The sequence below is a fragment of the Spathaspora passalidarum genome (genome assembly GCF_000223485.1).
Source record: "Spathaspora passalidarum NRRL Y-27907 unplaced genomic scaffold SPAPAscaffold_4, whole genome shotgun sequence".
Taxonomy (NCBI): Eukaryota; Fungi; Ascomycota; class Pichiomycetes; order Serinales; family Debaryomycetaceae; genus Spathaspora; species Spathaspora passalidarum.
Genome location: NW_006767428.1, coordinates 835,330 through 860,128, shown reverse-complemented (window position 1 = coordinate 860,128; position 24,799 = coordinate 835,330). Strand labels below are relative to the sequence as shown.

At 39.9% G+C, this 24,799-nt stretch overlaps 12 protein-coding genes across 12 annotated transcripts; 7 read left to right on the top strand and 5 right to left on the bottom strand. All coding sequences in view use genetic code 12, as the record gives it.

Annotated features, from left to right (window-relative positions):
- Positions 1–39: 39 nt before the first annotated feature.
- SPAPADRAFT_153008 (U2 snRNP complex subunit) lies at positions 40–2,115 on the bottom strand (the record flags this gene model as incomplete). The annotated part of the gene is made up of 1 exon (XM_007375501.1): positions 40–2,115. The coding sequence occupies one exon, from the start codon at positions 2,093–2,095 to the stop codon at positions 1,688–1,690; it is 408 nt and encodes a 135-aa protein (XP_007375563.1).
- HEM14 (oxygen-dependent protoporphyrinogen oxidase) lies at positions 108–1,691 on the top strand (the record flags this gene model as incomplete). The annotated part of the gene is made up of 1 exon (XM_007375502.1): positions 108–1,691. The coding sequence occupies one exon, from the start codon at positions 108–110 to the stop codon at positions 1,689–1,691; it is 1,584 nt and encodes a 527-aa protein (XP_007375564.1).
- Positions 2,116–2,379: 264 nt separating the features above from the next.
- Positions 2,380–4,650, top strand: ZCF30 (Zcf30p; the record flags this gene model as incomplete). The annotated part of the gene is made up of 1 exon (XM_007375500.1): positions 2,380–4,650. The coding sequence occupies one exon, from the start codon at positions 2,380–2,382 to the stop codon at positions 4,648–4,650; it is 2,271 nt and encodes a 756-aa protein (XP_007375562.1).
- On the bottom strand, positions 3,557–6,746 carry SPAPADRAFT_71739 (uncharacterized protein; the record flags this gene model as incomplete). The annotated part of the gene is made up of 2 exons (XM_007375499.1): positions 3,557–6,016; positions 6,050–6,746. The coding sequence occupies 2 exons, from the start codon at positions 6,744–6,746 to the stop codon at positions 4,677–4,679; spliced, it is 2,037 nt and encodes a 678-aa protein (XP_007375561.1).
- Positions 6,747–7,044: 298 nt separating this feature from the next.
- Positions 7,045–7,897, top strand: SPAPADRAFT_61366 (uncharacterized protein; the record flags this gene model as incomplete). The annotated part of the gene is made up of 1 exon (XM_007375498.1): positions 7,045–7,897. The coding sequence occupies one exon, from the start codon at positions 7,079–7,081 to the stop codon at positions 7,433–7,435; it is 357 nt and encodes a 118-aa protein (XP_007375560.1).
- A 137-nt stretch (positions 7,898–8,034) lies between these two features.
- On the top strand, positions 8,035–10,089 carry PXA2 (ATP-binding cassette long-chain fatty acid transporter; the record flags this gene model as incomplete). Its single annotated transcript, XM_007375497.1, has 1 exon — positions 8,035–10,089. The coding sequence occupies one exon, from the start codon at positions 8,035–8,037 to the stop codon at positions 10,087–10,089; it is 2,055 nt and encodes a 684-aa protein (XP_007375559.1).
- Positions 10,090–10,117: 28 nt separating this feature from the next.
- LCB4 (sphinganine kinase) lies at positions 10,118–11,614 on the bottom strand (the record flags this gene model as incomplete). Its single annotated transcript, XM_007375496.1, has 1 exon — positions 10,118–11,614. The coding sequence occupies one exon, from the start codon at positions 11,612–11,614 to the stop codon at positions 10,118–10,120; it is 1,497 nt and encodes a 498-aa protein (XP_007375558.1).
- A 600-nt stretch (positions 11,615–12,214) lies between these two features.
- SPAPADRAFT_71736 (endonuclease/exonuclease/phosphatase family protein) lies at positions 12,215–13,016 on the top strand (the record flags this gene model as incomplete). Its single annotated transcript, XM_007375495.1, has 1 exon — positions 12,215–13,016. One exon carries the CDS (start codon positions 12,219–12,221, stop codon positions 13,014–13,016), a length of 798 nt encoding a protein of 265 aa, XP_007375557.1.
- A 108-nt stretch (positions 13,017–13,124) lies between these two features.
- Positions 13,125–17,039, top strand: SPAPADRAFT_152987 (uncharacterized protein; the record flags this gene model as incomplete). Its single annotated transcript, XM_007375493.1, has 1 exon — positions 13,125–17,039. The coding sequence occupies one exon, from the start codon at positions 13,125–13,127 to the stop codon at positions 13,884–13,886; it is 762 nt and encodes a 253-aa protein (XP_007375555.1).
- Positions 13,449–16,932, bottom strand: RPN2 (proteasome regulatory particle base subunit; the record flags this gene model as incomplete). Its single annotated transcript, XM_007375494.1, has 1 exon — positions 13,449–16,932. The coding sequence occupies one exon, from the start codon at positions 15,776–15,778 to the stop codon at positions 13,940–13,942; it is 1,839 nt and encodes a 612-aa protein (XP_007375556.1).
- Positions 17,040–17,067: 28 nt separating the features above from the next.
- Positions 17,068–18,602, bottom strand: SER33 (phosphoglycerate dehydrogenase; the record flags this gene model as incomplete). Its single annotated transcript, XM_007375492.1, has 1 exon — positions 17,068–18,602. The coding sequence occupies one exon, from the start codon at positions 18,555–18,557 to the stop codon at positions 17,166–17,168; it is 1,392 nt and encodes a 463-aa protein (XP_007375554.1).
- Positions 18,603–22,161: 3,559 nt separating this feature from the next.
- KIP4 (Kip4p) lies at positions 22,162–24,744 on the top strand (the record flags this gene model as incomplete). Its single annotated transcript, XM_007375491.1, has 4 exons — positions 22,162–22,268; positions 22,350–23,501; positions 23,556–24,669; positions 24,724–24,744. 4 exons carry the CDS (start codon positions 22,162–22,164, stop codon positions 24,742–24,744), a joined length of 2,394 nt encoding a protein of 797 aa, XP_007375553.1.
- Positions 24,745–24,799: the final 55 nt, after the last annotated feature.

Genomic DNA, 24,799 nt, shown 5'->3' with positions numbered 1-24,799 from the left:
GCTGTTAAATTTTCGCACCCTATAAATATCAGGCCATCGAACCAACAACAGCTCGAGCATTTCCAACCACAGCAGCAGCAACAACAACAACAACAACAACACAGTCCATGTCTTCGTTATTACCGGCCAATTCAAAAGTAGCAGTTCTAGGAGCAGGTATCCTGGGCTTGTCATTCACTTATTTCCTCAGCAAGCTCCGTCCTGATTTGCAATTCCACGTATTTGAAAAATCAAGCAGGCCAGCTGGATGGATCAACTCATCTTACTTGCACGTTGACTCCTCGGGCCAAGACATAGTACTTGAAAAAGGACCACGAACATTGCGTGGGATCAAGGACGGTACGCTTATCATTCTTGATATCCTTCGTGAATTGGGATTACTGGATGAGATTCAAGTCGTGCACGCCAATTCGCCGGCTAATAAAAAGTACATTATGAACCAAGCCGGTGAGGTTGTGCAGGTTCCTAACTCGATAAGTACCTTGTTCAAGTTCTTGACGAAGGTCAATGTGGTTGATCCCAGTTTGGTATGGGGTATTCTTAAAGAACCGTTTGTGAAGCCAAACCTTGAAGATGAGACTGTGGAACAGTTTATAAAGAGGCGGTTTGGCAGTGATGTGCTAACGGACAATGTCGTGAGTGCCATTTTCCATGGTATATATGCCGGGGATGTTGGAAAACTAAGTGTTAGTACTGTTCTCCCCCAATTGAAAGATATGGAAAGAGAATCAGGATCAATTATAAGACATATATTGAAACTAATGAGAGCCAAGAAGAAGGAAACAGGGTTATCATCTAATTTACAAACTTATGAAAGCTTAATATCACCCAATGCAAACTTTGTTGGATTGAAAACCCAAGCAAAAAATTGTCCAATGGTTTCATTACAACATGGTTTGGAAGTATTGCCTCATCAACTAACTGAATACTTGGCTAAACGTGATAACATAACTTTCCACTACAATACACCTATAACTGAATTAGATCCGGTAAAGGGAACAGTCAATGGAGAAAAGTTCAACCACATTCGGTCAACTATAAACGTGAATCTGGTTGCCAAGGCATTACCCAGCACCAATTCACTTGTTCCTCATTTGAAATCTGTTAATTATGGTACTGTATTCTTATGTAACATTTACACTAAAGGATCCAACAAGTTGATCCCGGCTGACAAAAGCGGGTTTGGGTTCTTAGTTCCAAGATTTAGAAATGTCCATTCAAACCCACAGGCTCTTTTAGGGGTGATTTTCGATTCTGAAGTGGAAAAAAATGCCGTTGGATTGTTTAACAAAATTGACAAGAAGGAATTAGATTATGATAAGATTACAATTATGATGGGAGGGCACTATTATTCACAATGGGGGATGCCTTCTCAATCTATAAACATAAAGATTGTTAAACAAGTTCTTGAAGCTCAATTGAAGGTTGACTTGTCTAAATTTAACATTAGGGTTGTCGATGGAGACACTGTTGAAGATGTCAAGGATAATGACTTAATTATTTCGTGTAATTATCACAGAGACGCTATTCCACAGTATGAAGTTGGGTATGTGGAGACTCATCGTGAAGTGGATCAAATCGTCAAGGATGGCCAATACCTTCTTTCCTTTGGCGGGACTGTATTTGGTGATGGATTGGGTGTGCCTGACTGTGTCATCAATGCATTCAAAGATGCTTTAAAATTACGTTAATCTTCTTCTTCTTCTTCGTAGCGAGGGACATCTTCATCCTCGCCCCCCTCTTGTATATGCCCCAGTAGTCTAGTTATTACTTTAGATTCATTGACAGAGTAATTGATAACTAATGGCTTATCAAAGAATTCCTCCAGCTGTAGACTGCGTAAAGCAACGGTGGCCAGTGGTATGTCTCCAAACAACACATGGGCGAATCCCTTTCGAATACGGATCTCTATGACGTCTCCGAATGTCGAAAATAACAAATACAAATTGTGTTTAAGTAGTTGGCGGTTAATTTTGTCATTAAGGTTCTTAATGTAGAGACATTGTGATGGTTTCAAGTTTGATGGATCGAGCTTTGTTTTCTTGGAAGTGTTAGCTTCCTTCTCTGATGACTGCTGACGCTTCTTTGGTGGCATTGTAGGGTGGATGATGACTTGATAAAGAAGGTTTGTGTATGGGTAACTTTTTGGTTGTAAAAAAAAATGCCATTACACGCTGGGATTTTACAGGTTGGGATTTTTACAGTTTGGCTAACATGTAAACTGTTTTTGCAGGTTGGAAATCTCGAATTTTAAAGCTCACATGTCTTTACCTTCGGTACTTTGAAAGGCAGCACTAGACAGCCTTCTCAGAATAGAGCATATTAGAGCATTCTAGATTAATACACTCGCTTGAGATACCCCATGATACTATATCCAAAATGGCCAAAGAAAAACGAACAAAACCATGTTCCAACTGCAAAAAGTCAAAGGTTAAATGCATATACACAGACAAATTACCCTGTGAACGATGTATCAAAATAGGACAAATATCCAACTGTCAGTTTATTCCGAAACTCCCCTCTTTAAAGCTCCCCAGTATTCCACCAGAAACACACTCGGAAATATCTTTTCCTCCACTTAATCCAATCTCACTAAATGGAATGGTCCATCAGCCACAATATACCACCAGCACCGCAGTGCATCACCCTGCTGAGTCATATTTAGTGCCTGCTCCGAGCCAACCACTCATTCTGCACCCCTCTGGCAATATGTGGCAGACTCAGATCGAGAATAGAATGAACTCGTTTGACCACAAGATTAACGATTTGATGGAGATGCTCAAGGCGAATCAACAGTTTGTAATGGAGATGCAGCAGCAGCAGCTCCAACAACAACAACAACAACAGCAGCAGCAGCAGCAGCAGCAGCAACAGAGAATACCGCAGCATACATATCAGCTGATTCCATTACCTCATTTTCAGCGTACAGTTCTGCCTAGTGCTCTTCCGCAATCTAGATACTCCACCGAGGAGCCAGAAATACCCAAACAAAACACGATACCGAACCTAAATGACACCCCGGAACCATCTAGAAAACGAGCAAAGCTAAATCATACCTCACCCAGTGACTTCCGAGATGGGTACCTCTCCAAGCAGGAAGCACATGAATTGTTCACCTTTTTCGATACCAACATCTCGCAACAATTATTTGGATTTGAAATATCGAAATTTACAGTAGACTCATTATGGGATTCGTGTCCGGTATTAGTATGTGCCATTTCAACAATTGCATCCATCCATCATCCCCAACTCTCATCCAAATCGGCCCGATTACAAACGTACTTGCATGAACTATGCAGTCAGTTGCTATTCCAAGGGAAACCCTCCAATGAAACAGATGGATTGAATACTATTGTTGCGTTGATATTGTGCAGTTTCTGGATGTCCGACTCGCAAATGTTCACCGGGTTGGCACTTCAACTCGCCAAAGAATACGGACTTAACAACCCCAATTCCGACAATAAAGATCGCTTGAAAATATGGTACTTGTTATACGTACTCGACGGACAGCAGAGTCTCACATTCAACCGACAACCATTGGTAAATTCCCGCGACTACTCGTTAGTCCACAGTCGAGAGCTTCTCTTGACTGACACCACGAAAAAGGTTCATGGAGCAAGTAAACAGAAGATCAAGGACAAGCCGCGAGATCAGGAATTGGTGGGGTTCGCACACAAGCAGAAGCTCACTGATATGAGACTAGTCTCACAAGTCGAGTATAATCAGGCCTTGAACGAAGCGTTCAAGGGGAATGCCTGGGACTTGCTCGCGCCTTCGTCGTTTGGGATCCCGTCCAAGAGTAACTTGGAGTTGGACAAGTGGATGGTGTCGTGGACGGTCTTGCTTGCGCCAGGGAACTATGGTGCTGTATGGTCGACGAAATCTACCTTGATTTATTACAATTTCGCCAAGATGCACATTAACTCCTCGGCCGTGAGACAGTTGCAAATTGATCCTAATGATTACACTGGGCCATTTCCGAAATGGGATAGTTCATGTTCAACTCCTAAACGTCTTGAGGAGGTTACCCGCGAGTATGCCGATTCCGATTCCGACTCGGATTCAGACTCGTCAAGTCAAGAGGACGAGTTTATTTCCAACAAGGAGTTGCTTTCGCCAGATGAAGCGGTGATTAATGCAAACATTGCTGTCAATGCCGCGCAAACTGTGTTGAATTTGGTGATTAACGATAAAGATATCGTGGATAATTTAAAGTACATCCCAGTGCACATACACATCATGCTTTACTATGCGGCATTACTATTGATTAATCCGCCGTTGCAATCAAACAACAAATCAGTAGAGTATAATCCGGAAAGCTACTATCGAAAACTATTGGACAATTTGCGCACGATAAATATCCTAAAGAAGAGAATTTACCTGAACTTGCCCATCGATGCAAAGTTTGGATCACGATTAATACGAAGTTTAGAAGATATCGAAACAGACAAACTAAACAAAGTCAAACAGTTTGTCGATACATTGGACAATGGCGAAGTAAAGGACGACTTTAATCGACTCATCAACACCCTAGTTGAGTCAAGTGATAACATAGAGATATTGGCAGAGAGCACTAGCAGTAGTGCAGGATCTACACCGCGGCCCGAGAAGATCTCGGCCTGGCCTGGTTCCAATCATGGACATCCTTAATATATATGTGTGTATGTATTGTAGTTTTACAATAAGAATGGTTCTTGTAATAATTCACTAGCGCCCGCTCTTTCAATTGGATCCCATATGAATATTTTGCCGAGGAATCGTAACAAGGTTGATTTATTGTAGGGTGACATGGTCATTCCGGGTTTGTTTAATCCCATGACGATGTCTAGTCCCCTAGAATTGACTTTAAATTGTCGTTTAATGCCAGTTGCAGCACTTATACTATTCACCAATTGTAAATTAAGCTTCCCATTGATATCGAATATCTTGAATAATAATGTTCGTTTAAGTTGTTTTTCATTGGGTATACTCAACGAGTTTTCCAAGTAGTGGTTGTCGCCATGTGATCTCGTTAAATGACGTCTCATTCGAAGTATAGTTCCACTTTTAGGTGATCCAAGAAGCTCTAGTATCAATCCAACCTGTTCAATTTCGGACTTGCCCGGGAACAATGGCGATCCCATGAACAACTCGGTAATCACACATCCAAACGACCAAATATCGATTTTTTCATTGTAATTGCTGCCAAGGATCACTTCCGGAGCTCGATAAAATCGCGATTGAATGTATGTGAATGATGTTTCATTGGTATAGCATGCTGATCCAAAGTCTATAAGCTTAATAGATATGTCGGTGGAGTTAGGTGTAGATGGGAGTTTAATCATGATATTCTCCGGTTTTATATCACAGTGGATTATATTATATTTGTGCAAGTACTGTATTCCATTCAAGATCTGCTTAGTAAATATCTTTATTATGTCAATGGAAAGTCCTTGAAAGTTGGTTAGCTCGAGTAATGTATATAAATTAAGGGATAGCAACTCCGTAGCAATGCACATATGACTTCTAAAGTTGAAATGAGTAATATACCTCAAAATATTTTCATTACTTTCCTTCTCGTTCAACAACTTTAATAGTTTAATCTCGCTGACAGCCTGTAAAGACCAGTTCAAGTTGTTGTTGATGACTTTAACAGCCACGGTTGAATTCAATTTATGATCTTTGGCAAGTATGACATTTCCAAATGATCCATTTCCCAACGTGTCTAATATTTGAAATCTATAATTGATATGGTCCTGCGGTATAATTATATAATGACCTTTATTATCGTCAAACCCAAAATTGTTGGCGCTGTTTTTGACGTCTATTGTTCGGCATTCAGTAGGGACGTAGTATAGTTCTGACTTTCGAATTATTTCTCCGCGTTCATAGATATTCAATGAATTCATGGGCACTTGATCAACGGGTATTGGTGAATTCAAAACTGGTGGATCTTCACATTTGAACAAATCGGGTTGCTTTCGAGAGAGGATGTTGTATAACTCAGGTATGTTGCTTATTTTCGGACGGGTGCGTTCTGGCGACAGTAAGGAAAGTGAACGGGGATTACTTATAGTTCGTGGGGGTGCTTCCTGTTCATGTTTGGGGTATAAGCGATTAAACACATTATCCGATGAATTCGAAGCAGTTCTAGTTGGTGGGTTGAAATGTGTTGCTGTGGGTAGTTTTATTGGGGATGCGGCATTAGGATGGTGATATTTAGTCTTTGGTTTCGTAGGTGAAGATATCTCGAAATCAGATAGTATGTTGGTAGCTTGCGATAGCTGTAGCTTAATAGGCACGGTATTGGAGGCTAGCCGTCTTGGTCTTGATGTTTGTGACAGTTTCCTCTGTTCGGACCGTTTCCTGGTCGGCACAACAGGTTTACTCATGGTTAATGGATTGTTGGTGGTGTTGGTTAATGGGCCTATATTCTTCTTTTGCTGGGAGGACCAAGTTTCTCTCATGAATGAGAATTGGAACTGTTTCTTCAGTCCCTGTTGTTCCGACATGGGATAACTGATAATCCGATGGTCCTGGTGGTTTATTGTGCTTTTAGATTTGAGTTCATTGGATATGGCACGTGATGGTGTATGTGGGGGGTTGCTTAGTTGTGGAGTAGGTGGGAGTGTTGATTGGGGAGTTCTTCTGTGCGGTTCACTGTCGCGTGTGGGTGTTGGGTATAGATGTTGCGGGTATGCTTTCTTCCTCCTTGTGGGGGATTTACCAATATTGATCTGAGAGAAACGGTCTTCAAACTCAGTCATGGTAACATCGACGTGTGGGTGGGTGTATATATAAATCTATATATATATATATATATATATGCGGCTGTGGGAAGCAGTGTACTGTTTTTAACTAGTTCTATACGTAGTTATGTGGTTTATTTCGTTCTATTGAGCAATTTCCTGGAAAATAGGAGTATTAGCTTAAATCCTGGTGTTCTGTCCATCCCCTTGACCTTTGTTGACAAATTGAGCGGCGCACGCTGTTCAAATTTTTTTGTTCTGTTACACGTAAAAATGCTGCTGCTGTTGCTGCTGCTGTTGCTGCTACAGTAACCTCAAGCTTATGAATATTAAGGAAAGAACAGACAAACATGAGCACAATAACCAATCCTGATATGTACAGTACAAGATGTATACTATTGCTATCACAATTACTACATATAAACGGCATAAAAGATAGTTCGAAATTAGAATCTTGCAATGAAGATCTAATCCAAGATATTCTAAGCCAATGGAAAAATCATGCCAGTACAAAGTTAGATCCAGAGTTGGAAATCAAAGTCACTACTCGTGCTCAATTACGGGAATTGTATGGGAATTTGTTGCTGAAGTTTGATGTAAGTGATACTGTGGAATTGGCTAACCATGTGTATTTCTTTAGAGTGGATGAATTACAGGCTGATATCGCCAAGTACAAACTGGAATTCACGGAAATATTGAACGAATAGAAAACTGCCACCTGTTGCTTGGCCAAGTGTGGATTGTCTGGGCTCTACAAGATCAACTTGGAAATGTTGCATTTTTTTTTCCTTGCTAGAGGCGAAGGTAGGCTCAGGGGAAACAAGTGTAGTCTTTCACTTGCAAGATGTGCACATGGGACTGTCCATGGGGCTGTCATCGGAAGCAGTGGTCTACAATGCGCACACCAGATGATGTCAAAAGAGTCAGCTACGGATCTGTCAAATCAGATTGTGATTCGTTGTGGGTAGCCGGCTTCAGTCTGTTTTCTATTGAAGTATGGATGTAAATCTCGTTAGTGGAGCACCGAGGAGGGGTAGTCATGGTTTACATGTGATATTCATTCGCTCATTCATTCATTCGATTATGTCCAACTGCATAAATACGATGTTAAAACTCTAATAGTTAAAATAGCAACTTTTAATAGATTAACATTTTTTCTTAAGCTCTTCAACAAGAGTTTTACCTGTGCTACTAATCTTTCAACTTTAGGTTCTTTTTGGTAAGCCTTCATCATTCACTTGCTTTTTTTTTGGTCTGGGGTAATTTCTAACTTATTCTTCTGGCTGTTCCTTTCAAACTACACGCCATGTCAGAACAACAGGTCGGATTCAATCAGCAGAACTTGGCAAATTCGTTGCTTAAGGTGTATCGGTCCAACCGATCCATCCTTTTAAACACATCATACATCATACTTATGGCAACCGCTTTTGCCGGGGCCACCTCAACTACATCAGCCAGCAAGTCTACCGAGGAGGAAGAAAAAGAAGAAGCCAACATGGGTGAACCAACGAAGAAGAAACATCCTAAACTTTCCAAGCGATCATTGAAACGTCTTGCAAAAGCCATTGTTCCTACGTTAACTGATAAAACTATCTTGTACTTGTCAGGACACATGGTATTATTGGTCATTCGAGCTATTCTTAGTATTAAAGTTGCCAACTTGGATGGTCAGTTGGTGGGAGCCTTGGTTTCCAGAAGACTCAAGGTGTTTTCCAAATTGTTGTTATACTGGATGTTGATCGGAGTGCCTGCCTCATTGACCAATGCTCTTTTAACCTGGTCAAAACAAAAGTTGAGACGTGCCATCAGAATTAACATTAATAAAGATATAATCGACAACTACCTTCCTGACAACTTGGATGCAAACTATTACTCCTTGATTCATTTAACTGGGAATAAAATAAGAGACCCCAATCAAAGAATCACCACCGATGTGTCCAGATTAAGTGATGATTTATCCAGTTTACCTGGTCAATTGTTAAAACCCACCCTTGATTTAATCCTCTGTGCTCGAGAATTAAGCAGAAGTGGGGTTGGAAACGGTGAAGGAACATTAGCACTTGGAATGTTGGCCCATTTCTCTACTATCGTGCTTAGATTGTTTGCCCCGCCTTTTGCTAAACTAGCAGCAGAAAGAGCCCATTTAGAAGGACAGTTGCGTTCATCCCATTCCAAGATTGTTTCCAATAATGAAGAAATTGCATTTTTACGTGGTCATGTACGAGAATTAGATTATATCGATTATTGTTACTACACGCTCGAACGGTTCCTCAAGGGCGAATATTGGAAGAAGGCTATCCATGAGATTGCCCAGACTTTTATCGTCAAGTATTTCTGGGGTGCTGCGGGGTTAGTATTGTGCTCTGCACCTATCTTTATTAACAAATACTTGGGTGAGGAAATCGATCGGAACCTGGCTGGTAATTTCATTACCAACAGAAGATTGTTGCTAGGTGCATCCGATTCACTTGACAGATTAATGTATTCGCGGAAATATTTACTTCAAATCATCGGGCATGCCAGTCGTGTTTCTGATTTCCAAGATACCTTGAATGAGGTCACCTCCAGAAAGAAGTCCTCGGGCAATGTCAAGTATCAAAACGATCAAATCACATTTGATAGTGTACGTCTTTTGACCCCTGCCGACGTCACCTTGATTCCTAATTTGACATTCTCGATTAAAAGCGGTGATCATTTGTTAATTGCCGGACCAAACGGATCGGGTAAGTCATCCATGTTCAGAATGTTGGGAGGACTCTGGCCCGTCAAGGAAGGAACGATCACCATTCCTACCTCCGCTGACATGTTCTACCTTCCACAACGAGCATACCTTTGTCTGGGAACACTTCGTGAACAAATCATATACCCCCACCCACTCTCCAAACAAAAGAAATCCACCGAAGAACTTAAGGAAATATTAACTTTGTTGAAGCTAGACGAGCACATTGACGAATTGGATGAGGTCAAGAACTGGGACGAGGAGCTTTCCATCGGTGCTCAGCAGAGATTGGCCATGGCAAGATTATACTATCATGAACCGAAATTTGCCGTCTTGGATGAATGTACCTCGGCTGTTTCGCCCGACATGGAACAGTTTATGTATAGGCATGCGCAAGACTTGGGCATTACCGTACTTTCAGTGGCTCACAGACCGGCATTGTGGCATTTCCACAGATACTTGTTGAAGTTCGATGGTAAAGGTGGATACTATTTCGGTAAATTGGATGCTGAAAAGAGATTAAAGTACGAACAAGAACGTATCTTGTTGGAAAAGAATTTAAGAGATTTGCCAGTGTTGAAAGAAAGATTACTAGAATTGAAGATGGTTTCAAACGTACAACATGAAAAGTACGGTCATTAGAACTAGCTAGCTTTATATAAATGCACCATTATCTTGTAAAGCAAGTTTCCACGTAGGACCCATCTTGAAGTAATCCTGTCAATACTCCCGGGAGAACCTCCACTTGTAATGCTTCAAAGGGGAATTCTTCTCCGTCAACGGATATATAATGTTTCGTGCGGTCATTCACTTTCGGTATTAGTCTATACCCGAGTACTTTTGCATGCTTGACTTTATCATTATGTACATGAGTTCCTTCTTCAACCAGAAGCATAATTGACGTGGTTTCCATAAATGATGCCTTTGAATCAGTCATCACCATATCCATAGATCCATCATTTGGTAATGCAGCCGGGAAGAATTGTGCTGAGTCAGAGATATATGGCATTTTCCCCACATACAATATATTCAAATTATCGGTGATTTCAGCAGATATGTGGGCCCAATTATCCGGCACCGGTTGATCCAAATCAGGACCAGTGACGGCAAGATTATCCGCGGTGACTACTGGTAACTCTTCATCACGTTGGCTCAGACTAAGTTGCATGTGTGTTTCCACATGGTTGATAATCTCGCGCTTGTCCTTTGTCAAGAAATTAACATACAATTCACAAGGATACTTGGCCCCACTAAACACCTTTTGGGCAATACCTATTTGGAATCTCACTGGGCCCATCCAACGTAAATGCTCGGTACCTATATCTGAATCAGCAATGATACCATAGCATTGTGTCAAGAACGACAATTTGGTCTTCTTGGCTGGACCTGAACCCTGAGTCACCGCCATTAAATCCAACTTTGTTCTTTTGGCTTTCAACATCTGAAATGTCGCCATTCCGGCATTATTACTCCCATGAGTACTCAAACTAAGCGCGTTACCTGACCCACAGGGCAATTGTGTAACGGCAATCTTGTTAAACGCCTCGGCGCCCTTGTCCTCTCTGGCAAAGAACCCATTGATTACTTCATGAGGGATCCCATCCCCAGAGCAACATGCAATGATGTCATACTTGGAAATATCCAACTCCTTGGCGATATCAGTGGCATGGGTCTGGTACTTAGTTTCCTCGAGGGTGACTTTTGCTCGGGCGGCTTTCAAGATGGGATAGATTTCGTTTTCGTAGATGCTGACGGCTTTCCCTTGCCCTCCATGGGGATTAACAAGGACAAGAACTGAAGGACGTATGATGTGGTTCGTGTATGCTTTGTCCAAGATATATTCTGACAATTTGTTATTATTATAATTCTGAACTTGAACCTCGAGGGTGGCGAGCTTGATCGAGTCCTTGGAGGTTGGATACACATACGTCAAAGTCACTTCATCGTCATTGGCACCTGGATCAACGTATATTATGTTTCTAAAGGGTATGTGGTCGTGAAAAGTCTTGATGGGTATTGGTTGTCCGCCACAACAAAATAGAGAGTTAGAACTTGGTACTTCGTGGTCGACGGCCCATAATGATTGTTCGGAGATCTTTACACCGTGATCATCAATGGTGACTTGAGCAAGATCGTTTCGGGCGTATATCAATCTTTCTGAAGACATGGTCATGAATGGCTGGGTCTCTGTATCGTCTTGCCATGTTTGTGTTCCTGGCATTTTCTTTTTTTTTTTTTTTTTTTTTTGCTTTTTTTGGGAATCGTTCTTAGTAAATCATAAGGAGGGGAGGAAACTATAGCACATCAAGCCTATAGAGTAGATTAGTTAAACTATAAAGAATATGACTCTGTTGGGCAGAATTAAGCTAACCGAATTTAACAGCTTAAATAAGATTTAAGAATGGTTTACGAGTTAGCCTGGGCAAATTTTTTTTTACTTGGGCGGTGGGTCTATTCTTGGCTGCATAAAAGAAGTTTCTGTAGAAATATATTAATCGACTGTGCTTCTAAAATTGGGTTAGAATTTCATCACTGGCTCTCCTTGTTTACGTGCAAATGTCATTGTTCATTGAAGCAGTTGACTTGACAAGGATGAACAAACCGGTCCACCCGAGAAACAAAAAAAAAGGTGGGGATCTTGTGAAATTGCTACAAACCGTTAGCGGAAGCCTTGCAACTGGTGGTTATATTCTTCGTAACTCAAACCTTCTTCTTATTTATAAGTAACTATTTCTTTCATGAGCATCGCAACTCAGTATAATCGTCCGAGAATGTCAGGACCAAATGACCCCACCCAAATCCAGATATATACCCACAATATCCGGTGCGATACCAATAACCGCATGGACAACGAACAGCCATGGTCAGAAAGGAAACACGGTGTGATTGACCTAATCCAACGAATGAGCATGGTCCTTCCTACTCTAGTCGGCCTACAAGAAGTGAAACACAACCAAGTCAAGGACATACTCAACATGTTGGGTCCGGAATGGGCATACTTTGGTGTCGGGCGTGATGATGGGGAGACCAAGGGGGAATACTCACCTATTCTTTTCAAAAAGAGTGACTGGGAGTTGTTATATGGCTCAACTTATTGGTTGAGTGAAACTCCTGATCGACCAAGCAAAGGCTGGGACGCAGCACTTGCCCGCATCGTCACCAAGGGCATATTAAGACATAAAGACCTGAACAAAATCGTGAGTTTCTTTAATACCCATTACGATCATCGTGGTAAACAAGCTCGAGAAAAGTCATCGCTTGAAATCATGTCGTTGATGAATGATGATTTGGGCACCAGTGTTCTATGTGGGGATTTCAATAGCGAACCACATCATGAAGCGTACAAGACATTAAGTAAGTCCTTAGTGGAAACATCTCAAAGGTGTAAGGAGAGAAGAGGGTTTGAACATACAGTTACTGGTTTTACTCTTGGTAAGAAAGAATCAAGCATTGACTTTATTTGGGTGCCACCTAATATCCCTATCATTCTCCATGAAGTGATTGATAACAACTGTAACGGTATGTTATGTAGTGATCATCGACCAGTCAGAGCAATAATTGAGATTTAGAACTTATTTTGGTATGCTTGGGTTCCTGTGATATCCAAACAGCCTCTTTGAAAATGGCGAGTTCTATGATGTCATATACACTTCAAGATGATTATGATGATGATGATGATGATCTTGCTAAATTTTCTTATATTTGTCCAATTTGCTTGCTCATTCACTATCCTCCCATTCAAAAATGAAATCAAGCCCAACCTCAAATACCTCGCCTACCAATCTGGTACCAGATACATTGAAACAGTAGATTCACTCTCACAAATCAACCCCAAAAGACTATTCAAATATGGTGTTATAAAACTAGGAAACAACTCAGCAGTCTTCAGCGAAGAACTTGCATATTCCACCATGTCAGCCAATTACATACCCGTGTATGAAAAGCACCAAGACTACTCAAAGCTAAAACACAAAAAGCATAAATACTACGAAGTAAGTTACGACGACGCCAGAGCAGTGATAGAAATAAGCAAGTGGAAACCCATTGGGAAGTGCGTGATTAACCATTCCAATGAAACGGCGGTTTATAGTCAAGGTTGGCAGATCGATATCAGTTCAAGTTTGAATTTCAGGATTGACTTTGCAGCTTTAATAACTACATTTAGACCAAACGCCAAATCAGAACTAGCACTAACGAAATCGATCGGTGGCGGGCTAAGTTGTGATGTGGAGCCTGGCAACTCGTTACAATTTGCCTTGATAACTGAACTGTATAAAATCACTGGTGTGAAACAGCGAGAAATTAAAATAACCATGTTTGGTCTAAAGGCAGAACCATGGGAGGAGGTGCCACCCTTCACACGCATAAACCGGAAAAACATCCAAGTTGCATGTTTTACCGATAATCAACTAGAAACATGTGAAGAAGACGACTTCTAAACATTTATATATATATATTTTTGTGTGTGTGAGAATCTATATAGATAAACCTATTATTCATCATCTTTCAAGTCACTACCAGTTAAAACAAATGGTTCAGGCATAGGAGCTTCTGAAATATTCAATTGTCTAACCGTCTTGATATATTCAACCTTTTCTTCCGGTTTGGTGTCTTCCAACACTATTATACCACTGGAACCTCTATACTTTCTAACTGGAACAAATCGGTCATCCTTGATAAACGAAATGTAGTTTGACTGTAATGGCAACACTCTAGTCAAGTTTTCAATCTTGTATGGGGTCTTGGAATAACGAACTTGAACAGGTTCATCGGATGGTTTGGTTTCCTTAGGCTTGTCTTCAGACTTGTTAGCATCTTCAGTTGTTGTCTTCTCAGTCTTGGCCTTGTCATCTTCATCAACATCCATCTTGTCCTTTTCGTCATCATGTTTCTTGGATTGCTTCTTCTTAGCTCTAGTCTTAGCCTTAGCAGTAGTGGACAATACAGCGGTAGCCAACTTATCTGGTTGTTTCTCCTTGGCTTCTTCAACCTTGGCTGGATATTGGAAGTAATCACCATTGGCATGACAATTGAGTTCAAATTTAGGAGCCTTCAAATCCCCAGTAACACCAATGATTGAAGTTGGAGTAAATGATAATGATAAAAAGTGAGCCAATGGGAACCAATACCATGATTGGACAAACATAGTCAACCCAACAATAGCCTTAATGTTTAACGTGTTGGTTTGGGTATTTTCCAAATTAATAGTGACATTTCTACCACCAGCATCTATTATACCTTGGGCTAAAGTAGCACCAAACTTGGCCAACGCATCTTCGTGTTTATTCTTAATGGTGTCAGCATACTGCTTAGTAAACTGTTTAACCTTTGGATAAATAAATTCATTTTGCTGAATTAAAATCATGGCAGTAGCCATTAATGCACTTTGTCTGACAAAGTCAACAGGATCTTTAGTCAATGGTTCCAATACTTCAATAGCGGGTGCATATGCCTTACCAGCACATGAAATACCTAAGGCCATAGCAGTACCATATCTGACATGAGGGTTGTGGGACTGGGATAACAATTGGACAATTTGTGGAGCAGCGGTATAATCACGAATAAGAATAAAACCCAAACTCAACACAGAAGCTCTTCTAACGTCGTCACTTGGATCAGACACAGCATAATGCAACAACTTCTTAATGGCACCATTGTTACCGGTTCCAGCATATGCCAAAGCAATGGTAAATGCCCCACCATATCTTAAAATTGAAGATTCTTGACTCAATAATTTATCAATGGTTTCATTGGCTTTTTCTTCACGGCCATAGTTCAACAATGCAATACCAATAGCTAACCCACGAATAATATTTTCATGCTGGGTTTCAAGAGCATAAGTCAACATATCATGAATGGCACTTTCATTACCAGATCCCAACATAACCAATCCCATGGCAAATGCAGCAGCCTGACTTGAAATTGCCGAGTCTGAATACAAGACAACCTTCAAAGATTCATAAAGCAGCTCACTTCCAGTGGCCATACCGGCAACACCAGCACCTAAACAAGCACCATGCAACATGACATCGTTATCATTGGAACCAGCAGCATTTCCGTGCTCATCAATAAATGATTTCAAATTACCAATAACTTCTCTTCCATGACCGGCATAAATCAATCCCAAAGCAAATAAGGAACCACCTTTGGTATGGGCAGCACCAGAAGAATTAGGCAAGTATGGTTTCAAAATGTTACGACCTTGGGACAAGTTACCCTTGTGAATAACACCAAGAGCAGCAGTGGCAGAGAATTTAGACCAATTAGTAGCACGTCCCAACCATTCCAAATTCTTTCTAAAGAATGAATCATCGGTGGTCCCGGCATGCATAAATGCATTGGCAAAAGTAACTGCAGAATGGAAAATAGAACTTCTTCCTTCCAACAAGTTCTTGGTCTTGTTCAAGATGGAGATATCAGTGTTGTTGTTCTTAAACAAAAAGGTATTGTCTAAATCGCAGGTTGGAACTCCGGACAAGATGTTCAAAAGCTTCTTGGCAACCACGTTGGTAACTGGGTCAAAATCTTTAGATAATTGGTTAATGACGGTATCGAGTAATTCTTGAGATGCTGCATTGACCAAATCAAAAGCCGCTTGATAAGCAATCAAATCTTCGTCTTTATTTATCAATTCTTGGAACAATTTAATCGCTATGCCTGAGTCATTCAATTGAAGAATAATCTTAACGATGGTGAAAAAATCTTGATGCTTCTTTAAAGTCAACAATAACGCAATCAATGAGTTCAAAACTTGGGTTCTGAATGAAGTATTGGCAATTGTGGTGCTAGAACAAACCAAGACATAGTTTATCAAAGCCAATCCGTGTTCTTCGCTCAATTCAATTTGATGGTTCAAAATAGATTCAACAACATCCAATCTATACGATTCCAATGCTATACCAAGGATCAACTTGACTTCGTTGGAGTTCAAACACTTTTCCAACATCTTCTCGAAAATTCCAGTCAAACGAGGATCAATTTCAACCGAAGGGTCAGAAAACTTCTTTTGCGACAATGACTTGTAAAGGTTGATACATTGACTGACAATAGTTTCCATATATTGAGACTTTTCGGCGATGTTGAATTCGTCACCAGCATACAATGAATATTTCACTGAGGTGTCGAAATCACCTAAGTTGTAGTACACCTTGGAAATGATCAAGGCAGCCATTTGTCTCTTTTCAAATGACTCGTCTTCATACAATTCTTCCAAGTCGGTGATATGATTGGCGATTTCTGCCCATAATTGATCAACCACTTGGTTCAATGAAGACAATGCATAAGATTTCAAGCTGTCGTCTTGTTCACTTAACAATGCCAAGTATGGGGCTGCAGATACCAATGCCATGTTTGTATTTGTTTTGTTATATACTTAACTTTTGCGTAGGTTTCTTGTTTTTTTCAGATTGGATTGTCAAGTAGCTTGATGAATACGGTGTATGCGGTGGTTTTTTGGGTGATTGTTTAATTGATGTTGGTTGTGTTGTTCTAAAGTGGCAACCAATTTGGCCAAACTTTTCTCACTGGTGTCGTTTTGTTGCCACCAGAAAAAAAAAAAAAAACAATGCGTATATGCAGGAGGATCTGATGCTCCTTTTTGTGAGGGTTACCCGGTCTATTCTATAAGGTTACTGGTTTTATATTAAACTATTTATATATATCTTCAAAATAAGGAAAGTGCAGGAATTAAAATTAAAAAAGCAATGTTGTAAACATATCTAATATAACAAACGAGTACCAATCTTGTATGGAGTTTGTTCCAATTGTTCGTATAAAGTCTTGATATCGCTAAGATCAACATCAGCAATATCAGCCATCAAGTAAGCAATATCACCTTGGGAATCAGTAAATTGCTTTTCAATGTTGTGGTTAGAAAGAATGTTGTTGACAGTTTTCAAGACACCTGGAACATTGTGATGGACATATAAGACTCTGACAGTGTTTTGTTGGTCCAAGTCTAATGGTCTCAATGCAACCTCTGGGAAGTTAACAGCACCTTGAGAGTTACCTTCGTTGATGTATTTGGTCAAGGCAGTAGCAACTTCAATACCAATGGCAGATTGAGCTTCTTCGGTAGAACCACCAATGTGTGGGGATAAGATGACGTTTCTTAATGAACATAATTCAGAAGCCCATGAGTTTAATGAATCATTGAACAAGTCTTCACCGTTCTTGGCCGGTTCGTTTGGATAAACATCCAAGGCAGCACCAGCAATCTTACCAGCCTTCATAGCTTGGACCAAGGCACCAATATCAACAACAGTACCTCTAGAAGCGTTAATAACGTAAGCGCCGTCCTTCATGGCAGCAAACTGTGGAGCGCTCAACAAATTCTTAGTTTCTGAAGTGGCTGGAACATGCAAACTGACAAAATCGGCTTGGGATAACAAATCGTCCAAAGTAGTAACTTGCTTAGAGTTACCCAAGGCCATAATCAGGAGAATATCGTGGTAAATAACATTCATACCCATGGCTTCGGCTAAAACAGACAACTGGGAACCAATGTGACCATAACCCACAATACCCAAGGTCTTACCTCTAATTTCCCAACATTTGCTACTGACCTTGTTCCAAGTACCAGTGTGCATTTCGATGGAACGGTCACCCAATTGTCTAGCTAAAGTGATGATTTCAGCGATGACTAATTCAGCAACCGATCTAGAGTTGGAGAATGGGGAGTTGAAAACAGCGATACCGGACTTGGCAGCAAAGTCCAAATCAACTTGGTTAGTACCAATACAGAAACAACCGACGACAACCAAGTTCTTGGCGTGTCTCAAGATCTTTTCACTTAATTTAGTCTTTGATCTAATACCAATAGCATGAACATCCTTGATTTTTTCAATCAATTCATCTTCTGGTAAGGATGATTTGTAGAATTCAACTTGATAACCTTGAGTCTTGAAGATATTTATAGCAGTGGTGTTGACATTTTCCAACAACAAGATCTTGATATCACCGGTTGAGAATGGTTTAAGAGCCTTGGCTGGTTTCAATGAAGAATATTGACTCATGTATGATTGAGTTGGAGACATGGAAACTTCATGAGGAGAACCTGAGAGATTCATAGCTTGTTGGAAAGCATTGGTGATTTGTTGTGGGGATGCCATTATTGTGATGATGAACTAATGAGTGCAAGTGAGTACAATTGATTCAAGAAAAGAAGAAAGTAATAACATCCAAGTGGTTGAAATATTTGAAATTTTTTCCAAGATGGTTTCGGAATGAGTAATCCTAAAAGGGGGGCAGAACAATGACGCACCCGTCACCGGCGTGCGTAATCATTCAAAAAAAAAAAAAAACATTGCACGTGATATCAACAAATTGGTTAATTAATTAATAAAATACCCATAGTTACATGGGTACTATATAGGGGTATGATTTGGCTTAGACCTCTTTGCCAAGTTACCATCAAACCCCGAAGCATAAACGCGGAAATACATGTTGATTTGGTCTTTTTTTCGTCGTATTATGATTCATTTATCAGATGATTCAATGCTGTTTGACTCCGGTAATTTTTTTAAGCCATTTTTTGACTTCGCGTTATCAAGACTTATATGCACACTTTAGTAAACATTGGCTGACAAGGCAAACACCGTGATGATCTCATAGAATAGATGTATTCAGTTGCGATGTCAAACGGTCTAAAGCGGTTGGGACATATCTTTCCGGGTGTAGTCTGTGGGTGACGTCTTTTTTTGACAGTTCACGTACCGGTTCGTGCAACGGCCAAATTTGCTGCGTACTAGACATGTTTGTACCATACAGTTTGCTCGTGTTTATAGAAGTAACGACGCGTAATTATACTTGAATGGTCTCTACATGTTACAATTACTATCTTAGAACCTTTTTTTTTTTGACTAAAAACTCTGCAAATTGTAACTTCTTTCGTGGTGCTAACTTTAACCTAATCGTAATAGGGAGGCATTTACATTATAAAAGTCTAGGGCACTAATTTATAAACGAAGGAAGTGTGCTGGGATAACTGAGAAAGTACACAAGTATTCGTTGGTTTGGGTGTGGAATGGTACAATCTACAACGCGGATCGCAGAGACACTGGAAGCCCATCTTGGAACTCTCGAGACCCTATACTGGCTGCGTGAGCTTAAAACAATAGGTTCATCAGACTTCAATCATAGAATTATCGACTCACCATAAGCCTACAGTATTAGGATTCACATCTGATAGTTTTAGTTTGTTTAGCTAGCCTAAAGCCATGGGATAGCTTGTCTGTGTTCATTGGCTTACAAGAATACAATCCTAGGTTTTTCACAACCCACGGCAAGAGTTATTTCCACAGTGTACCAAAATCAAAAGTTAGCATGGCAACAACCATAGGCTTGTGAGACCCACTAAAGTATTTTCAGCAGTCACATTCTTGAACTAACCACTCTATTGTGGATTTTATAGCTTTAGCACAAGATCGCTTGTGACAGTTATCAATATATACGAGTATTAGTGTCGTTTGTATGTTATTGAAGGGTCAACTCTCAAGTTGAATGGCTAGTACTCATGGAAGTAACCAGCACTCAACAGTAGTCTATTTACTACTCAGAGGAATCTAGTGTGAAAACTGAATACACTCGTGTAAACTGAACACTTGTGTTCCATAGCCGAATACTTGCGCGCAAAACTGAATACTCTCAAGCGCAAAAATGTAATACCTCATGCACAAAAGCGTAATACACATGCGTCAAAACTGAACACTCCAGTCTTAAATCCGAATACACCAGCTGTAATCCGAGCACTCGTGCCATTAAACCCGTATATTTGACCCAATTGGGACTAACACCGACATTTACGGAGGTCAGCTCAGAGTGCGATTTTTAAACAAAAGTGCACTGCCATGTAGCTGTATAATATATAACCTTAATATCATTACTTGTTACAAATATGATGGTATTAAGCGTTATTAATGCACTAACAAGTTATGTGAACGGCAAAATATGGTAACCGGTCTTATTAAAGTTTGTGAGGGGGGGATATACAGTAGTGGAAACTCAGTACATGAGAACTCATCAGTGTGTGTCAGTTTGGCGGTCTAGAATCGTAGGTAGCCAAACTTGCCACCAATAAATAAGCCAAACTCTATTGGCTTATTGATTTTCGGGGCGTTAATTTTAACTTGCCTCCATGAAACCCTGTTTACGCGACTTGTATTTACGTTTGGTAAATATTCAAGACAAGGAGGGATTCGGGGAATTATGATGTCATAGCGCAGGTGTATTTAATAGAGTTTGCCCCTATCGCTGGAATATTTAATATTGCTGTCGTAGATGTAGTCAGTAGAGTATAGGCCTAGCTTTGTTAGCTCTCGTATATTCGCTCGTAATTATTGTCTATATCCTGCCTATTTAGAATTCTCTATGATGAAATGATAACGTCTGATCAAAACTGGTTATAAGGAGGTAGGTTAATAAGGATGGCAATTTGTGAAACTATTTTAAGTAATTGTTTGAAGTTTTGAAATTATAATTATTTTTGTCAAGAATTTGCGTTAATTTTGCAGCAAATCCTTCACGAACTTTAACTTTAATATTTTAGTAGAAACAATGTCGACATAACAACCTTAGATAATAGATGGCTTCTAGATCACCAGTTATAATTGTGATAGGGTGAGCAAATATTTCCTATTACATCTTCTACATAATTTGGACGCCAAAAAAAAAAAGGAACCTGCTGCATATATTCACATGCGACTGCAGAACACCGAATTCAATCACCAGGCTCAACAAAATCCTTCCATTACCCCGACATTTACAAGTGACACTGTTTGATTGTAATATTACGCTTTTATCCAGTCTTGTTCTAACCAATTGTATTGTTCAAATTACTGATTTTTAGTTTCCCTGGGTATCCCATTGTTTGATTTCGGCTGTTAAAAAAATTTGTTTGGGTTTTGAATTTTTGGCGTCATATGCACAGCTCGCGCCTCGTCTAAATAAAGTTTGTTGTCAATACCACGATAAAACACCGTTTAACCGCTCTGCTTACCCATCTTTTCTTTCTATCATCGGTCGAATCCACAACAACGCAGGAACTATCAACTTCCAGATCAATTCTTGAAACCAAGGTGAAGCAAGGTCATTGTTATATGCAATAGCCATACGCGTTTTTTTTTCAGATTTAGTCAGACAGCCAAAAAAAAAATAGACCAATAACAAAACAATAACGCCCTGCCAATCATTTAACTTTTGGAGACGCCCCCTCGTACGATTCAGTTGGCAACACCCTTTCCTTTCAATTTACGACCGAACGATACACCAGCATTTTTCATCTGAGTTGATCTTCAAGAAAGAAGATTTTATTCCTTATCACCAAACCATAGCATAGCATAGCAAACCGATTTTTTTTTTTTTGAATTGCAACCAAATACAACCGACATCACATCCGTCTGAAGAAGCCACCTTGCATTAACAAGTCACATAAACGCATTAAATACAAAGAATATATTTCCTGTTTTAGCAACCAGATATTTTTTGAAAAGTCACATTTACATTTGAAGCAGTTGATTTACACTTCACGAAAGCCGTTTATATATTTGACTCAATCCTAAATTGGTCCATTATCTTCTTCACCAACTTGCTCATTTCCAACAGAGACGAAGTATTAAGCCGAGGTTTTGATAATTATTATTTAGATCGAACCACTACATATTTTTTTTTTTTGAAATCCACCGTCAAACAGTTCTTTACCCCTGAGAAGATTACGTAATGACGTCCAGTCAAGGCTTCGCTGAGTCACAATCACCCAGACTTGGCTCCCCTGGTAATAGATCCACATCATCGTTCACTTTCCACACTCCATTAAGCCGTACTGTGTCCAATTTTGAACCAAATATTTCATATTCAAGTATAAGTAATGCCAGTACAACCACGATTAATATCGATAATAGTAATAGTAACTGCAGCACCAATGAGAACAACCCGATTAAAGTAATATGTCGTGTTCGTCCGGAGAATTCCTGGGAAGCAAGAAAAGGTCGTTCTATCGTGGGGTTTCCTAATAGCGAAACTATTTCCATTCATGGGCGAGATGTTACCAACACCTTCACATTTGATCGGGTATTTGACCACAATGCAAGTCAGTTGGACGTTTATCAGTATTCAATTTCCGAAATCGTGGATGATGTGTTTAATGGATATAACGGTACCGTTCTAGCTTATGGACAGACTGGTGCTGGTAAATCCTATACTATGATGGGATCTCCTTTAGACTATAATGAAAAGGGGATCATACCTCGTATTTCGGAGGAAATATTCTCCCGTATTAACAATGGTTCTCCTGATATTGAATACACAGTTGCTGTTTCATTCATGGAGATATACATGGAACAAATTAAAGATTTGATTTGTATTGCCCATAATGATAATCCTGAGTATAAATTTGAAATCCACGAGGATAAAACCAACGGGATTTACGTTACTGGACTTTCGCAACAATTTGCCAATTCCGAAGAAGATTTATTAAGGATATTAGGTGAAGGTATAAAATATCGATCAACTTCAGCCACAAACATGAATCTGGAAAGTTCCAGATCACATACTATATTCGAATTGAAATTAACCCAAAAACACATAGAAACCGAGGTATCCAAATACTCTAGGTTATTTTTGGTTGATTTAGCTGGGTCTGAAAAAGTGGACAAGACCGGGTCTCAAGGCCAGACTTTGCAAGAAGCAAAGAAGATTAACTTGTCGTTATCAGCGTTAGGAAACGTCATTAATTCATTAACTGATGGGAAATCTACTCATGTACCTTATCGTGATTCCAAATTAACGAGAATTTTGCAAGAATCACTTGGAGGTAATTCTCGAACTTCATTAATCATCAACTGCTCTCCATCGTCTTTGAATGAATTGGAAACAATATCGACTCTTCGATTTGGAACCCGAGCCAAGTTCATCAAGAATGAAGCCCATGTTAACACTGAATTGAGCCCTGCAGCATTAAAGAATAAAGTCAACCAATTGGAGAAGTTGAATGAAAACAATCAAGCTTACATTAAGCAATTGGAACAAGAATTGGATCACTGGAGAACAAATGGCAATGCGTTAGTGACGTCGCCTCTGCCATCAGATCCATATCAAGCTTTAGCTTTCTCAAGACACGCTGCTGCTTCTACTTCTCCAAGTTCTCCTGGTACACAAATGGTTGTTCGTAAGTCCTCTATGCATTCCAGATTACCTGTATTGTCACTTGCATCTACCATGCAGACTGCAGTTCCAAATAATGATGAAGTGGAAAGAAGGGATAGAAAGATTGAAGAGTTGGAAAATATTATCTTGAACTTGAAGGTTCAAAATTTACGATCATCACACAACGAAGACTCCAAGATGTTTGCTCTTGAGAATTCCTTACACAATATAAGCAATAAGTTGAATGAAGTTGAATTGATTAATATCAACTTGCGCAAGCATTTATTGATTAGTGAAAAGATTATTGAATCCCGTGACAAAAAGATTCAACGGTTGAAAATGGCCTTGAAGGACCAACAAATGCAAATATCTCGCGAGGCCCTCAGTTTCAGAAACCGACTTGGAGAAATCCAGCTTCGCTTGGAAGAATTGAATAAACACAAGCAAGAAGAATTGAGCGTTCAAAAAGACTTGTTGATGGCTGAACGTGGCCGAATGGCTACTGCGACACCTACTGCATTTGCTAATGAAACTCCATTTACTAATGACGACGTGGTTACTATTTCCGATGTTGATCCTGATCCTAGCTTGATAGATTCTGATGATGAATCAAATGAGTTGAGTGCCGATGAAAGTAAAGAAACCATTGGCGACAGTCCAGAACTGTATGAGCAAGAGACCATACTTGATGATAGCCACTCACGCTCAGGACGTGCTCTGATTGGTGTTTCTTCTCGAGCATCCACTACAATAAGTAAGCTTTCCGACTATGGGTTCTCGATATATCTGTCGAAAAGACTCAATTCACCCCGCAGTGAGAAAACATCAATTACTGAACTTGAATCTGATATTATTAACTACCAGCATGAATATGTTTCCATTGGTGATTTTTTAAAAGAGAGCAGAAAGAAGTTTCTGCAATACAACCCCAGTCTTAGATCCAGTCTGACCATAGGTGAAGACAATGGTGGGGATACTTCGCTGATGGCAGATATGTTTGACGAAGGTCCCAAACAACCCAAGAAACACACTCAGGGGTTCAATTTGAAGATTGTCAAGCCGATGAGGAGCGGTTCTTTGGGAGTGTTTCTGAAGGGTTCAAAGGTTGTATGACGATATATGATATACTTTCTATAGATTTGCTTAGGTGTAAATTAGCTATTTTTTTTTTTGGAACATAATGTAGATTTTGCATATCAAAATGAAGTACTTT